The sequence below is a fragment of the Ixodes scapularis genome, unplaced genomic scaffold, assembly GCF_016920785.2.
Source record: "Ixodes scapularis isolate PalLabHiFi unplaced genomic scaffold, ASM1692078v2 PGA_scaffold1__304_contigs__length_218370807, whole genome shotgun sequence".
NCBI lineage: Eukaryota > Metazoa > Arthropoda > Arachnida > Ixodida > Ixodidae > Ixodes > Ixodes scapularis.
In genome coordinates, this window is record NW_024609846.1 from 12089865 (window position 1) to 12104721 (window position 14857).

At 46.6% G+C, this 14857-nt stretch overlaps 1 protein-coding gene across 5 annotated transcripts; it reads left to right on the forward strand.

Annotated features, from left to right (window-relative positions):
• Positions 1-393: 393 nt before the first annotated feature.
• On the forward strand, positions 394-13896 carry LOC115318285 (protein ABHD11). Of its 5 annotated transcripts, none has more exons than XM_042290631.1 (5): positions 394-574; positions 5570-5743; positions 10151-10333; positions 11522-11706; positions 13645-13896. In XM_042290631.1, exons 1-5 carry the CDS (start codon positions 551-553, stop codon positions 13787-13789), a joined length of 711 nt encoding a protein of 236 aa, XP_042146565.1. In that variant the 5' UTR covers positions 394-550; the 3' UTR covers positions 13790-13896. The 5 variants fall into 5 exon arrangements, with proteins under 5 accessions (XP_042146565.1, XP_042146569.1, XP_042146568.1 ...); XM_042290635.1 differs by lacking the exon at positions 394-574 and adding an exon at positions 5087-5105; XM_042290634.1 differs by lacking the exon at positions 394-574 and adding an exon at positions 5206-5302.
• Positions 13897-14857: the final 961 nt, after the last annotated feature.

Consider the following 14857-nt stretch of genomic DNA (forward strand, 5'->3'; position numbering starts at 1 on the left):
CAAGCGGCAAATCGTTCAAACGCATGTCATCACTTGACTTGGACGAGCTTGGTGAATCGTAGTCACGCTCTATTTTCACACACGGGTCAGAGAAAATCGGGCTGCACGCGTGCTAAATACAACTTCTGGCATTGTTTCCAGATGGCCTAGCTGTTGGTCGACTCTCCCAGGAGCTTCTTCTTTGCGATTTTGTGCTGCTCGCCGTGCCCCTTCGCCATTTGCATTTTCAGTGGGCCGCCTCGCGTTGCGGCGACCACAAACGGCAAGACGCAACCCAGTTTTGTTTGCTTCTCCCTTTCTTTCCCCCGGGGGTGCCTTCGGCGCCGACAAAGGCGGAAAATAGTCGCCGAGGAGAGGGACGGTTTTTGGTGGGGAGCCGAATCCGATGGTTTTTGCGCAGAGCTTTTTGGGTCGTCAAGGGGGCAAGACGTTCGCGCTTGCGGGGTGAAGTCGGCGGGAAAGGCGTCCCGGCGACGCAATATCTTCTGTGTCTTCATCATCGTCACCGCCGCGGTCTTCCTGCCAGTTCACCACGGCCGAGAGGCTGACGATGCCCCTTCGACACCAAATTTCAGTGAGACCCGTCCGTACACTTCGGACTTCGCTTTTGCGGACGTTTTATTTCGATTTGCTCTCCGTCCGTGGCTTGGTTCCTTTGTTTCATTAGGGAGTTGTAGTAGATCGTTTTTCTCCTCCGCTACGGTATCCCCGAAAGAAAACGCCGCAGCTGCGCATGCGCGCCGGCAGCCTTCTCTGCATAGCTCAAGGTCTCGTGGCGGATTACGGAGTGCTATCCGGGTGCTTAGCGGGCTGCGGGAAGGATTGTATTTCTGAACCGTAGTATCGCTGTAGCGCGCCGACCGTTTTCTTTATTGTTTCTTTCCATTTTATACTTAGTGAAGTTCCTGCGGAACCTTGGGGTTTTCTTTTTGTTGTGTATTGTTTGCCGATGCGCCAAACCTTGAAATTTATGTTTATATATATATATATATATTTTTTTTTTTTTTTTTCAAGTAAATATAGTGTTAATTGTTCAAACTCTTATGTGTCCGCCAGAGCTCGGATCCGTTCTTCCCCAACTTTGGGCACACGCGCCAACCGCGCCGGCTGACCGGCCTCAACAAAAATAAAGATTATTCACAGTCGTTGTAGAGGGCTGGCGGGAGAACCGCCAAAGGGAAATCGAAACTGTGACAGTTTCGGTTTCGCTGCATAATCAAATTGATTGATCCGATTTGGGCGAGGAGTGGATGAACATAGTTTAATATCGTTGGCACAGCATCGCACCTCAGCTTACGAGCCTTCTGTCCGCTTAGAGCTCAACTCGTAGCTCTCTTCTGTGAGGTGATTACTGCATAAGCAGGATCTCGATCTTGACGGGAACCCAGTCCCTACGCACGGCGACGATCCGCTTTGCTCGTCACTGCACGCCTCGCGGAAAAGTGTAGAACGTCATGTCTTGGCTCGCATGTGCTGCCCGGTGCTTGTGGCAGCCAACCGCACTACAAAAATCTCACCCAATCACGAAACAAGTCGAGCACTACAACAAAAACGAAGCACGCTGAGGCGTTCACTCGCAGGCAAACAACAAGACAGAAATGCTCGCCTTGTGTTTTGTGACGTCAGAGCTTCAATGTTGCCAACGAAAGCAGAGCTTACGCTAGAATGCGATTGAAGCAGTATAAATTCAATTACTCACGAAGAGGGGCAAAGAAAATTCAGATATTGCATGAACGATGCTTCTCGAGGCAATAACAATGATATTCAATTGTTTTCTCGAATACAGAATTTGACCGGACAATCCCTTTAACGAGTTAGTGTTATTGTAACTGGCATGGTTTTTGTTTAAAATAGAATTGTTTTAAGCATACCTTAATTGTACTGCAGAAGAAAAGTCATCCAGTGCTACATATAATTCAAACTGACCGCACACCGAAAATGATATTTTCACATTTGAGCTAACTCTCTTGAAGGGACGACATGGGACGACACCAGGGATTGGCACACAGAAGTATTTATTTTTGTAACTATGACAAGCAAAACAAACATCAACTCTGAAGACAAGGAGTCAAGGAGGATGGAAGGGTAGGAGAGGGCATGACGCTGCGCGGAGCCTCCACAAGCCATGCTCCCTTGACGCCTTGCCTCTTTCTCATTTTCCTCCTTACTCTCCTCACGTACCATGCCAACGTGACTACATCACGTGATTGTAGCTAGCCTTCATCTTGCTATGTGGTACTAGAATACACCACAGTCTAGCCTTCGATCGGATAAAACCTGTCGGACGGAGCGCGCGCAATCCTGCAAGGAGTCGTTCTACAATCAACCATCCATCTCGCACGTGACATGTCACGTGCACCAATCGCCAGAGAGATCTGCGGTCACGCTGGGCACAAAAATCGTTTAAACTTTTTATGACTAGCTTTCAACAATATTGCAACGTGCTCCCTCCTAGTACTTCTCACCTCCTTGCAAGGAGTGATGTATATTATTCATACATTATAAAAATAACAATACACATGCAAAATGTATTAGTCAACAAATGTAAACTGGAAAAAAGTACTGTATTACAGCGAGACTTACATCGGCAAATGCAATATGATGGAGGACATTTAAAAAAAATTACCGTCCAAGTTCCATGAAAGGTGCTTGCACATATGACCATGTGCTGAAAGGCTCTTGCACATATCACTGGCCCAGTGGCTTCTAAATTCAGTGACCGAATGCAAATGTCCGTCAACGAAGAAAATATAGTCACAATACTTCTTACATATACCGTATACCATGACCACAACGGAAGAATGACTAGAAACCCGCACGACACAACAAGCCGCGGAACCAACTCAACCCACACAATGAGGCAAGAGACGCAGACTAGGGGTGTCGCGAACCGGCCGCGGTTCGAGTTCGACCAGGTTCGACTTTTTCAAACTTGTTGTGGAAAGTTCGTCGAACCTTGCATTGAGGTTCGACTCGTGTGCGCATGCGTGACAGGCTGGCCAGTTGGCTTCGCATTGGATAGTAATGGCTGAGAGATGAATTAAATGCAGCGCTGATCGGCTATTTCAGTCAATACAGTACTAAAATTTAAGTTATTGAGTTCTTCAGTGAATAAAATTAGTTTCTTTCAATTGCAGCTGTTCACAAAATAAAATAACCCTTTGCATAAGAAAAGAAATTCTCCAAACCTAGACATGCTTGTATCAAGGTCTGGCCACACTGTCCACAAAGTCGAACCGGTCGAATCTGGTGAAAAGTTCGAAGGTTCGTCGAACCGGTTCGACTCAGTCGAACCCCGAAAGTTCAACCAAAAAATCTGGTTCGACAAACGTTCGCGACACCCCTAACTAGGGGTGTCGCGAACCGGCCGCGGTTCGAGTTCGACCAGGTTCGACTTTTTCGACCTTTTAGTGGAAAGTTCGTCGAACCTTGTATTGAGGTTCGACTCGTGTGCGCATGCGCGACAGGCTGGCTAGTTGGCTTCAGATTGGATGGTAATGGCTAAGAGATGAATTAAGTGCAGCGCTGATCGGCTATTTCAGTCAATACAGTACTAAAATTTAAGGTATTAACTTCTTCAGTGAATTGAATTAGTTTCTTTTAATTGGAGCTGTTCACACAATAAAATAACCCTTTGCATAAAAAAAGAAATTCTCCAAACCTAGACATGCTTGTATCAAGGTCTGGCCACACTGTCCACAAAGTCGAACCGGTCGAATCTGGTGAAAAGTTCGAAGGTTCGTCGAACCGGTTCGACCCAGTCGAACCCCGAAAGTTCGACCAAAAAATCTGGTTCGACAAAAGTTCGCGACACCCCTACCCCTAACTAGGGGTGTCGCGAACCGGCGGAGGTTCGAGTTCGACCTGGTTCGACTTTTTCGAACTTTTCGTGGAAATTTCGACGAACCTTGTATTGAGGTTCGACTCGTGTACGCATGCGCGACAGGCTGGCCAGTTGGCTTCGGATTGGATGGTAATGGCTAATGGATGAATTAAGGGCACCTCTGGTTGGTTATTTCAGTTAATACAGTACAAAAAAAAATTAAGTTATTAATGTCTTTAGTGATTAGAAGTGGTTTCTTTTAATTCCAACTGTTCGTAAAATAAAATAACCATTTGCATAAAAATAAATTCTCCAAACCTAGACATGCGTCTATCAAGGTCTGGCCACACTGTCCGCAAAGTCGAACCGGTCGAATCTGGTGAAAAGTTTCGAAGGGTCGAACCCCGAAAGTTCGACCTAAAAATCCGGTTCGACAAAAGTTCGCGACACCCCTACCCCTAACGCAGACCAAGCAGCCGAAGTATCCGCCCTCCGACGAGTCCACGACTCCAAAGCCAACCGTCGTGCCGCAGCCATAGCCAGAGCCATTGAAGTTGTTTTTGAAAGTTTTCAAAGTTTGTGATAATTTTAAAAGTTTACTCTATACAATGAAGTTATTTATTACTATTATATATCTGACAAATGTTCAAAATAAGTGGCACTGTCGCGCCTAGTAACGGCCAGTAGAGTCCCTAACTCCTGGGCCGTGAAACGGCTTGAATGGCCACTCTTTACGTAGTGCTATATTTCTCTACGGCGAGGGGAAAAAGTGGCCAAGTGGGCTAACGAGTCTCAGCTCGGAGCGTGGAGCGAAATCTTGTGCTGGGAACCTCCTGGGTTCGATCCCCGCCACCACCGCTCGTTTCGATCTGGATGAGTTTCGTACCGGCACGCGTTCGTGTAATCACTGTTGCGTGATGCACGTTAAAAACCCCAGGTTAGCGGTTGTACTGCACTGGTTAAATTTCTCATCTTCAGCTAAGAGACCGATTACCCGTTGAGGCGCATCTCCATCAAGGCTGTACGTTTAATGGGGCAAACCTGTGCCCAAAAATAAAAAGGAAACAAAAGATAACAGCAGCAGGCGTCGATGTCAACGAAACCGCAGGATCGAGCGCTGGGGCGAGACTGACTCCGGTTCGCCACGCGGAGCCCCTTATGTACATGCGTAAGCTTCTGGAATAATCGGCGTGGAATGTTCGACGCATAGAACATTCGGACCTCGAACATGCAGCAGGATTCTCGAATTTACCAGAACACTAAATTGCAGGAATAACAACAGGTGAGTTGCTGCCAGGAATTGAACCCTGGCTTTTCGCATGGGAGGCAGGCGCGATAACCGTTAGGCCACGCGCGCGCTGCCTACTTGGCCAGTTGCGCATGCGGCAGTATAACGTGACTGGGCCGAAGGTCACATGACACTCGCAGAGCATTGGGTTAATTGGCTCCGATGGTTCGTGGCGTCTGCTGCGGTCTGTTGTAAGGTGAAATTGACCATAAAAGGGGCTCACTAGGGAAATCTGCCCGATTCCTTCTAGGTCATCCTGGCGATATCCCACACTGTCTGGTGATGGTTATAAAAATGCAGATAGGAAGCAAATTGGCTCGTGTGCGAGGGGAGGAATAATACTTTTGGTTTCTGGGCTAGGTGGTGCAATCTGCTGCACGTTGTAAAGGGCACATCCTTTAGCATCCATCCATCCATCCACCTGTACTATTGAATAATTTGCGCCGTGTCACGCCCAGGTGTACGCCCCGGACACAAGGAACCACGGCGACAGCCCCCACACAGAGGGCATGGACTACCTGCTGATGGCCACCGACCTGGAGCTCTTCTGCAAGGAAAGGGGCCTGCAGGAGGCGGCCATCCTGGGACACAGCATGGGAGGCAGGGTGGCCATGACCTTTGCGCTGACGCAAGTGAGGACGGCTGGAATTTTTGTCGCGGCGCAAACGTACGCGGCACGTGTGCTTCGGAGATAGTCATGCATAGCAGTCGCAGCACCACAGTGTGGCAAGCAGAGGTGCCACTGTAGAGACTTTTACAGCGAAGCTGTTATGCGCTATATGATCTGAGAAAAATTGTGTCTGCAGGTGTTGACAGAAAACTCCTCATTGGTCGTGGCAAGTATGAATACACAAAAAGAGGGGGCAACCAGCGTGGGTCAGCCTTCCTTGGCATTATTAGGTAGTGAGGTCCTGATTCCTAGTTATCATCTCTAGAAGTCGTCCTTGAGGTCGTTTGAGAGGTCGTCCTAGGCATCATCCTCGAGGTCGTCCTAGAAGTCATCCTTGAGGTCGTCCTAGAAGTCGTCCTCGAGTTCGTCCTTCAGGTCTTCTGAGAGGTCGTCCTCAAGGCGTCGTCCTCGAGGTCATGCTAGAAGTCGTCCTTGAGGTGGTCCTCGAGGTCGTCCTAGAAGTCGTCTTCGAGGTCGTTCTACAAGTTGTCCGAGCGGTCATCCTAGGCTTCGTCATCTAGGCGTCGTCCTAGACATCGTCCTCTAGGCATCGTCCTAGACGTCATAAAAGTAACAGCTTCACTGATCCTCCATCTTCACGTGAAGTGGAACAGCTCTACAATTTTTGTGTTCAAAGTCACAAGCTGTCTCTTGTGCCCCAAGCGACTTCTGGTCGCTTAGTTTTGTTAAGCATTCTGAGCTTGTTTATGCCACGATTTCTGGGACATTTTAAGTGCTACTGAAACGGCAAAGTTGGAGATTTAGCAAGGTTCTTCTGCCGCGTTGTTAAACGCATTCCAAGTGATCAGCTGTCTCATAGGACTAGCTAAAACTCTTCAAAAAATCTCTCGCTAACCAGTCCTTTAGAAAAGCACCTGGACAATTGGTTGTGAAATATTTGATGATGATTAAGACATACAGTGCACAAAGACTGGACAGAAGAAATAGGACATACAAACGCTAATCACCGACTGTGTCCTCTTTCTTCTGTACTGTCTTTGTGTGCTGTATGGTTTAATCATTGTGCCTTACCAAAACGCCCAAGCTTCCATAGCCGCCTCAGTGGCTTTGATGCAAAGCGCCGGCCTACGGATTCCTAGTTGGCGGGTTCCAATCCTGGCCGAGGTGCCCGCATTCTGACGGAGGCGTATTGCGGAAAAGGCGCCGTGTAACCGAGCTTTCGGTTGCATGTCAAAAGATCCCCAAGTGGTCAAATTTAATCATCAGTCCTCCACTGGGTTGTGCCAGATGCCCGTCAATGGTTTGGCACGTAAAATTCTAAAATTGCAATGGTACAGTTTTTCAATGGTTTGGCACGTAAAACTCTCAAATCACAATGCTACAGTTTCTCAGACAATCACCCCAGAAATTTTGGAGACATTTGACAAAAAACAAATTGTGTTTCCGAGATAAGTGCAGAGGAGGGTGTTTCCAAAGACAAGCACAATATTTCTAAAAGGCTCAATACTTTTTTTTCGAGTGTTTTCACAAACGATGATGAGGAACTAGATATAGTTTGAGTAACCGAGCAACTTTCCAGATGCAGATGACTCGACACTTTCAGTGGAAGGAATTCTGGCTTTGTTACTGAACCTAAAGCTTCTAAGTTGATGGGCCCTGACGAAATTTCCAATGCCTTTCTAAAGAGATACGCGGTGTGAATGGCCAGGTACCTTTTTGTAATCTTCGAAAAATCACTTTTAACGGGAATTCTTCCAGAGAACTGGAAGATGAGTAAAATAATTCCTATACCAAATGATGCTACATCTGTCTCTAACTATAGACCCATTGCCTTAACATCAACGTCATGCAAAATTCTAGGACATATAGTTTCGAAACATGTCGGACAGTTTCTTTCTTGTAATAAGTTTCTGAGCGAATGCCAACACGGGTTTCGAGAGGGCCTAAAGACAGTGACGCAGCTTGTAGAGATGGTGCATTATCTAAATGAAGTTCTTGATAGAAAAGGACAGGTAGATATAATTTATTTAGACTTCAGAAAAGCACTCGATAAGGTCACTCATAAAAAACTACTAATTCAATTGAAATGTGTCTTAGGAAATAGTAACGTTGTTGACTGGATAGAGGCGTTTCTCACAAATCGCAAACAGTTTGTAAGTATTGACAAACACAGGTCTGACATATGTGATGTCAAGTCGGGTATGCCTCAGGGCTTGGTGCTTGGGCCCTTGTTGTTTCTTTTGTATATTAACGACCTTATAGTTGATTCATCTATGCAAGCCAGATCGTTTGCAGACGATCGTATTATCTACACTGAAGGGAAGTCTGTCGCCGATCAAGTAAGGCTAAACGACTATCCGCCTAAAATAAACGACAGGTGTGCAAAATGGCATATGTCGCTAAATACACAAAAAACCGTATGTATGACCATAACTCATAAACGTTAACATTTAGACTTTAGGTACACACTCCAGAGCGTGTTACCTTGACTAACGTGACTGAATATAAGTATCTTGGCGTCACAATAACGGCAGACCTAAAATGGACAAACCACATTGATAATGTTATCGGTAAAGCTAATGAAAGGTTAGGATTTATCCGGCGCACCCTCAAACTTGCCTCACAAGAGACTAAGCTGATTGCATACAAGACGTTAGTTCGCCCCATGCTAGAATATGCATGCAAAGTCTGGGACCCGTATGTGAAAAAACTGCAGTTAAAACTGGAAAGTGTACAGCGACGCCCGTTGCGTTTTATTTACCCCCGTTACCCAAGACAGGATTCGGTTTGCCCCCTTTGTGACAGAGCCAGTTTACCACTGCTGCAACTCCACAGAAAACAAAAAAGGTTAAAGCTTTTTTACAGTATTATCAATAATTTGGTTCTTGTTAACAAGCATCGGTATATAGATGGAAGACTTGTCCCAAGTAACCAGGAATACGCATGGACGGCATGCGAAAGAAAGAAGGTTTAATAAGGAATGTTTTAGATACTCGTTTTTCTTGCAGACGGTGCGGGATTGGAACCAGTTGCCAGAAAGTGTTGTTGATGCACGCGTGCATGCGGCCGGTTGGAATTCGCATCGCTTATTTCTTATTGCTCGGTCGCACCTCAGGCTGTCTGTTGGGTTACTATTATTTTACTATTGTTGCTTTTGTTGTGCTGCTGTTTCTCTTCTGGTTGTGTCGGCGCAGGACAACGCAGACTATGATTGTTGGGCTGTTCATTGTATCCCACCCCTATCTTGGTCCCGTAAGAGACTGATAGTATGTTCAAATAAATTTGATTTATTCCCAAGCTTCCATTTTGAAAAATATTTTATGGGTGCTGCAAAGAGCAGTGTTGTGGTGGTGATTGTTTCTTCCCCCATTTGATTGGAAGTTCACATTGGCGTAAAGTGCAACAGCGGCTTCTTGGGTCACATTTATAAAAAGGGTCCTTACTTTGTTTCATTTTGTGATGGTCCACAAGCCATCGAAGCCAATCTAAGGCCAAGTTAGTGCTGCATGACCTTCAGAGGGGTTCAGCAACGTGTGTGCTATAGCAATATTGGGTAAAGTACATCTTAAAATTACTTGAGGTACAAAGTAAATGAGAGGTTACGTAGTTCAAGGAAAGTAGTAAGTGCACGGGTAGCCGGGAAACATTTGCAGTTGCCATATATCTTATTTTCTTTGCATATCATTCTTTTTTGACTCGAAAGGCTTGTAACAATGCTATAAACAACCATTTCTCATAGATGATGTACGTTTGATCTCGGAAGTACCGCAAAACCTTCGCTCTAATGAAAGGCAGTTCCAGCGTCAGTTCATAGACGGCGCCAGTATGTTCTTTCGTCTAAGACATTTGAAAAAGTTTTAAGGTACATGGCTGCAAGAAAGTGCAAGTGCGGGATCCTAGGTGGTAAAGCTCAGAGCTCACCAATGCCTTTTCAAAATAAAATATGCAATCACGTTGTTTAACATCCGAGACTGCGGTGAAAAAAATGAAGAACTTTTAGCCGAAGGAACATTCACACACACTGACATAGCATCGATGTTGAGTTCATGTTAAAGTGCCACACTGTATCTGAATGAGCAATATAGTAATTGATCAATAATGAAGTATAGGACATAAAGGACAGATGTACGTGCGAGGTCAACTTGCAGTCTTAGTCCCTAGTAAGTTTCACATCAGAGATGTCATAGTTTCTTTACCGAGCTACTAAATGCTTATGGGAACGAAATAAATAGAAGTGTTTCAACCCAAGATTGAATTTTTTTTGGAAGGAAGCTCCCGCCATTCTTTTTATGACTTACTAAAAGCTTTTATAAAGTCGCTCTTTCATTAATGAGTAGAGAGATGCTCTACAAAAGTTCTTTGCTGTTTCAACCCCCGCTAACGGCGTAATGGCTCTCTCGATGTGCAGCCATCCATGGTGGAGCGCCTGGTGGTGGTGGACGTGGCACCGACCTTCATGCCCCCCACCATCGAGAGCGATTTGCTCACCTGCGTCAGGGCCACGAGGGACGCGCTGAAGCATATCTCCCCCGAGATGAGCTCTCCAGCCGCGCGCAAGGAAGCCGAGAAACAGCTGGGTCGCGTCATCCAGGTGGGTCGTTGCGAGGTTATCTCGAGGTTGCTTCGCATAGTGCCTCTATCCACTGCCCTCTCCTGGTGCATCGCCCTTCCTAGGGCTGCCGAATAAACCATGATTCGGAGCAACTGCCCTGTACTGTAGCATAAAATCACTGTTGCCAGTTACCTGAAACTTTTTCCAATATTGCAGGAAACCCTTTTTTGTCCCCCAGAACTGTTCTAGCAGTCTGCAGTGTAGCAAAACGGCATTGCCTGAGCTTCCTGACAGTCTCTAAAGACGAACAAGTGAAATTTATCGGATCGTAATTGTTGGAAGCCTGCGACACGACGGCAGCAGCGCCACGGTGCGACTTTTTGCGGAAGCATTTTGCATAATCATCCCGCGTAGCGGAAGACCAAAGTTTCCAATCTATGTCAGCTTACCTGAGCACAGTCATCTACAAAACGTTTGGGGCTGCAGTCAGCACAAACACAGACCCCCCCATGCGCTGTCGAAAACTGCCGCAACCATCTCGATCCCGGTACGTCCACTTGATCTGCTTGCAAGCGCAGTGGAATCCGATTATAAGAGGAGCGAAAAATACCTCTCGCATGGATTTTATCGATGTACTGGCACTGGTGAATGTTGTCTTCTTGTGATTTCCGGACCGTCGAATCTTACAGGTGCTTCGCAGAGGCTTATTCAGACACAGATAAACGAAAAATGCGGTGTGCTGCTGTTGTTGCTGCTTACAACTGTGGGGTACACAATTCAATTCGAGCTCCGATAAACTCCTGCAGGTCGAGCGATACAGGAACACACTCAGAGCAACGCCGGACATGGATATGTTTTCGAATGTCGAGGTGCCAATTAGCTTTCCTCCGAAGCAAGATTGAGAAACATGGCCGCAAAAAGGCGCATATGCGGTCAAGACATTGCAGTCGTGTTAGAAGAGGTTGGAGCGGGCAGTGCTTCACTATGCGGCGTAATGCGTATGCTGTCGGTGGCGGCACTGCCAACCAGCTGTCGAGGCGGTGCGGCACGCCCCCTTTAGTTGTCGTACGACCTGAATAGCCAACTGTACCCGCTCTGCATTAGGCAACAGAATGGCGGCGTTCACAATACACTCGGGGAATGTAGCGTCGATACTCTGAGGTGTAACTTATTGGGTGGCTCTAGCCCCTTCTACAGGCTCACTGAGCTGGTGGCGCACTCTTTCAGGTGCACGACGTAGTGAAGCTTCTCCTGACCAACCTTCGCAAAGGAGAATGCAGTTACGAGTGGCAATTCAATGCCGAGACGCTGGAGTCGTGTGCGCGCAACATCACCCAGATGCCGGAACTGAAGGGTCTGACTTACGATGGTAGGGTGCTCTTCATCTGCGGACGCAACTCAATCTGGGTCAGGTGAGGCCTGAATGCTGTTGGCGTTGTGTGCAACTTTGCAAGGTGCATGCAATATTGTAATTACTAAAGGCATTTTCTGCCTTTAGTCTCTGTTTCCCTTTCGGTTGATCCGAAAGAAATAAAGACTTCAATTCAACTCTAAATTCAATTCAACTCTAAAATGCATTCAAGTTTGCATGCACCTCCGACGTGCAAGCAGCATTGGAGTTGCAACAAGCAAAGGAGCGGGCGTGTAGGCAACTGTTCGTAACTCCAAGATGCATGCAATTTCAGCATCTCCAACATGCATGCAGCATTGGATTCGCAACAAGCAACGCAGCGAGTAAGTTAAAATAGAAATAATCGGTGCAAAAAAGTTGAAAGGGTCATGAAACACATGTGGGAAAACTTGTCGAAAACAAATGTGTGCATCAGGTTTTAATTATTTTTCTCATGACTTGCTGAATCTCTGACAGAAGACAGTGGCAAAACCAGCTTAGACCATGTAGATGTAGGAACCGTGCTGGACATACCCTACATCAAAATTATGGGAAATATACTCCACTGGATTGAACCGGTAATTTTGTATAGGTTTACGTTATCAGATCAATTAAATTTTGTTCAAGTTACCAACATCTGTAATTTTCCCATTTAAAGGGGCCCTGCAATCATATTTAAGCGTCTACCTTCTTTGCGGTTTCCACGTCTCTTGGGGTTTGGGCAAGCCAGTGCTTGCCCAAAGGAGAGAGTAACTAAATATCAGTGTGTCATATTTTAACCGGACGACGCGGAAGCCACCTCCACCTACGAGGGGGACCCGCGTTGCCGAAAGCGCGCAATATGTGACGTCTTTGGTCCTGGCCTGACTACTGGTCAGAGCCACTAAAAGTTTTTTTTTAGTCGAGATACAAAATATAAGTGTCGCGAACCGTTTTAATTATGTATATGAAAGTAGATTTTGTTCAGTATTTTAGATAAGAAAAGAAACAAATGCAGTTTTTAATGTACGGAAACAAGAAATGACCTGTCGACATACCCGCCACCAAGCGGCGGAAACAACGGTGCATACTAGAAAGAACTAGTGGGATGAGGCTACGACGAACGGCGAGCGTAGAAAGGACCTGAATGTATGCGGTGGCACTGCGGTCGTATACCGGCTCGAGGATCCGACCGGTTCTGAGCGTTCCGAAGGCCTTTGGCACGGGCCTTGCTGGCGATTTGGTCATTTGGCGGTATGGCATCGCGAAGTGGCTCCCGTTCTGAACTGATCTTTACCCCGTGTTTGCTGTCTTTTGTGGCCAATGAAGTGTTATGCCGAATTAGTCTTTAATTGCGCAGCAAATGCAATGCGAGCCATCCTGGCTGCCCGCTTCATAAAGCCTATCCAGAACATGCTTTAGTGGCGCCCTCTCGAGCTGTCGACACGGAGCGTGGCAACCGTGAGCGCTCAATGAGCTCAATACCCCTCCTCTAGTTCAGAGCCACTCAAGCCAGGACCTACGACGTCATGAAGGAGGTTATTTTTTGCTTGTTTTTTTGTAATTCTAATTTGCCTATAACTTTTAGAATAAAGTGAAATTCGAGAAACAAAAAGTTTCATCAAGTTACTACGTTCAGTGCACTCAAGTTCTGTGCAAATTAAAAACTAGTCAAAAAGTCATTGCAGGGCCACTTTAACGCTTTAAAATTGCATATCAAGCATGATATGCAATATATTAAAGCTATACCATAAAATTCTATAAAAAGCATTTCATTGATTTGTTTTGTCAGCTAACTGAAAGACCAGGAAGCCCAATATCTCAGAAGGGAAAGCGAGGAAAAAAGAAGTCCAGTAAAGGGAAGCACAAAAGCTGAACTTTGGCATCATCCTGATAGGCAGATATCTTTCCCAGTGTGTTGTTTGTATTTGCTCTGTGAGCTTAGCTTTTGCAACACAGTTTTCAACAACTTTGTTTTCAGGGAAGAGCATCACGGTCCAATCAGGGAACGGTTTCCGAAAGCCGACATCGTGTACGTGGAAAACGCGGGGCATTTGGTTCAAGTCGACAAGCCCGCAGAATTTCTAAAGCTGGTCACCAACTTCCTGAAATATGACGACACATGAGAGTTGCACCTGTTTGCTGCTGTATCATGTCTTCGTCAACAGGTTTGTTCATATAAACCTTTTCTGTGTACTTTCGTCCCCTGCCACCTAGTAGGCGTATCCGGTATGTGCGACAAAAAAAAAGTGAAAGCCGTTTACAAATCCCTGTAACGCCGAATTGGAGCGCAGCTCTTGAGGAGGAGGAGTGAAGGGTACTGAGGGGAGGGTAGACCCCTCCTCCTCCCCTCATTCTCTAATATGCTCCGGGGGGCGGTCACGTGACCTCGGGGGGGGGGGGGGGGGGTGTCACGTGACTTCGGGGGGGGGGGGGGGGGGGGGGGTGTCACGTGACTTCGGGGAGGGGGGTCACGTGCCCTCGGGGGGTCACGTGACCTCAGAGGGGTCACGTGACCTTGAGATGACCTTGGGGAGGAGACCACGTGACCTCAGAGGGGTCACGTGACTTGGGGGTCACGTGACCTTCAAAGGGTCACGTGGGGTCTTGGGGTCACGTGACCTTGAGATGACCTTGGGAGGGGTCACGTGACCTCGAGGGGTCACGTGACCTTGGGAGTCACGTGGGGTCACGTGACCTTGAGATGACCTTGGCGACGGCGACGGCGACGCCGCTCAAGCCGAGAACGGGCCCCTAAGAGCTGCGCTCTAAAATAAGGGGGAGGCAAAACGATAATGTGTGACGGTTACGCTAGTAGCCTAAGTGTCTTCTACTGCCGTGGCGACGGCAAAACAATGTTTTTGCCCATACTGGAAGTGACGACAATTCAAGATGGCGGCGCTCTTGAAGAAAGGGTCTATGTTTATCCGTCGGGCTCAAGGCTTTTCTGATGTTAAGTGTTCAATAAAATGGTTTTACTTTTTAACTGTTAGGTATGGTGTTGTCTGAATTCTGTCGTGTTTTCTAGGGCAGTTTTCTACTGCTCTAGCAAGAAGTTTCTCAAATGAAAAATAAAAGGAAAACAATGTTTTATGCAATTTGTGACATTTCTGATCAGGGCATTTGAATAGTACAATCGAGGAATTGGACACTTTGTGCTAGTGTTACACGAATAGCTGATTTTGTCCTGGGAA

What these genes read in the sequence shown, in the direction of transcription:
- LOC115318285 (XM_042290630.1), top strand. Translation starts at nt 5,239, where the DNA reads ATGACACTCGCAGAGCATTGGGTTAATTGGCTCCGATGGTTCGTGGCG. An exon ending in CTGCTGCGGTCTGTTGTAAG is followed by an intron (nt 5,308 to 5,569) that starts GTGAAATTGACC and finishes TGTCACGCCCAG; the next exon opens with GTGTACGCCCCGGACACAAG. An exon ending in CGCAACTCAATCTGGGTCAG is followed by an intron (nt 11,707 to 13,644) that starts GTGAGGCCTGAA and finishes CTTTGTTTTCAG; the next exon opens with GGAAGAGCATCACGGTCCAA.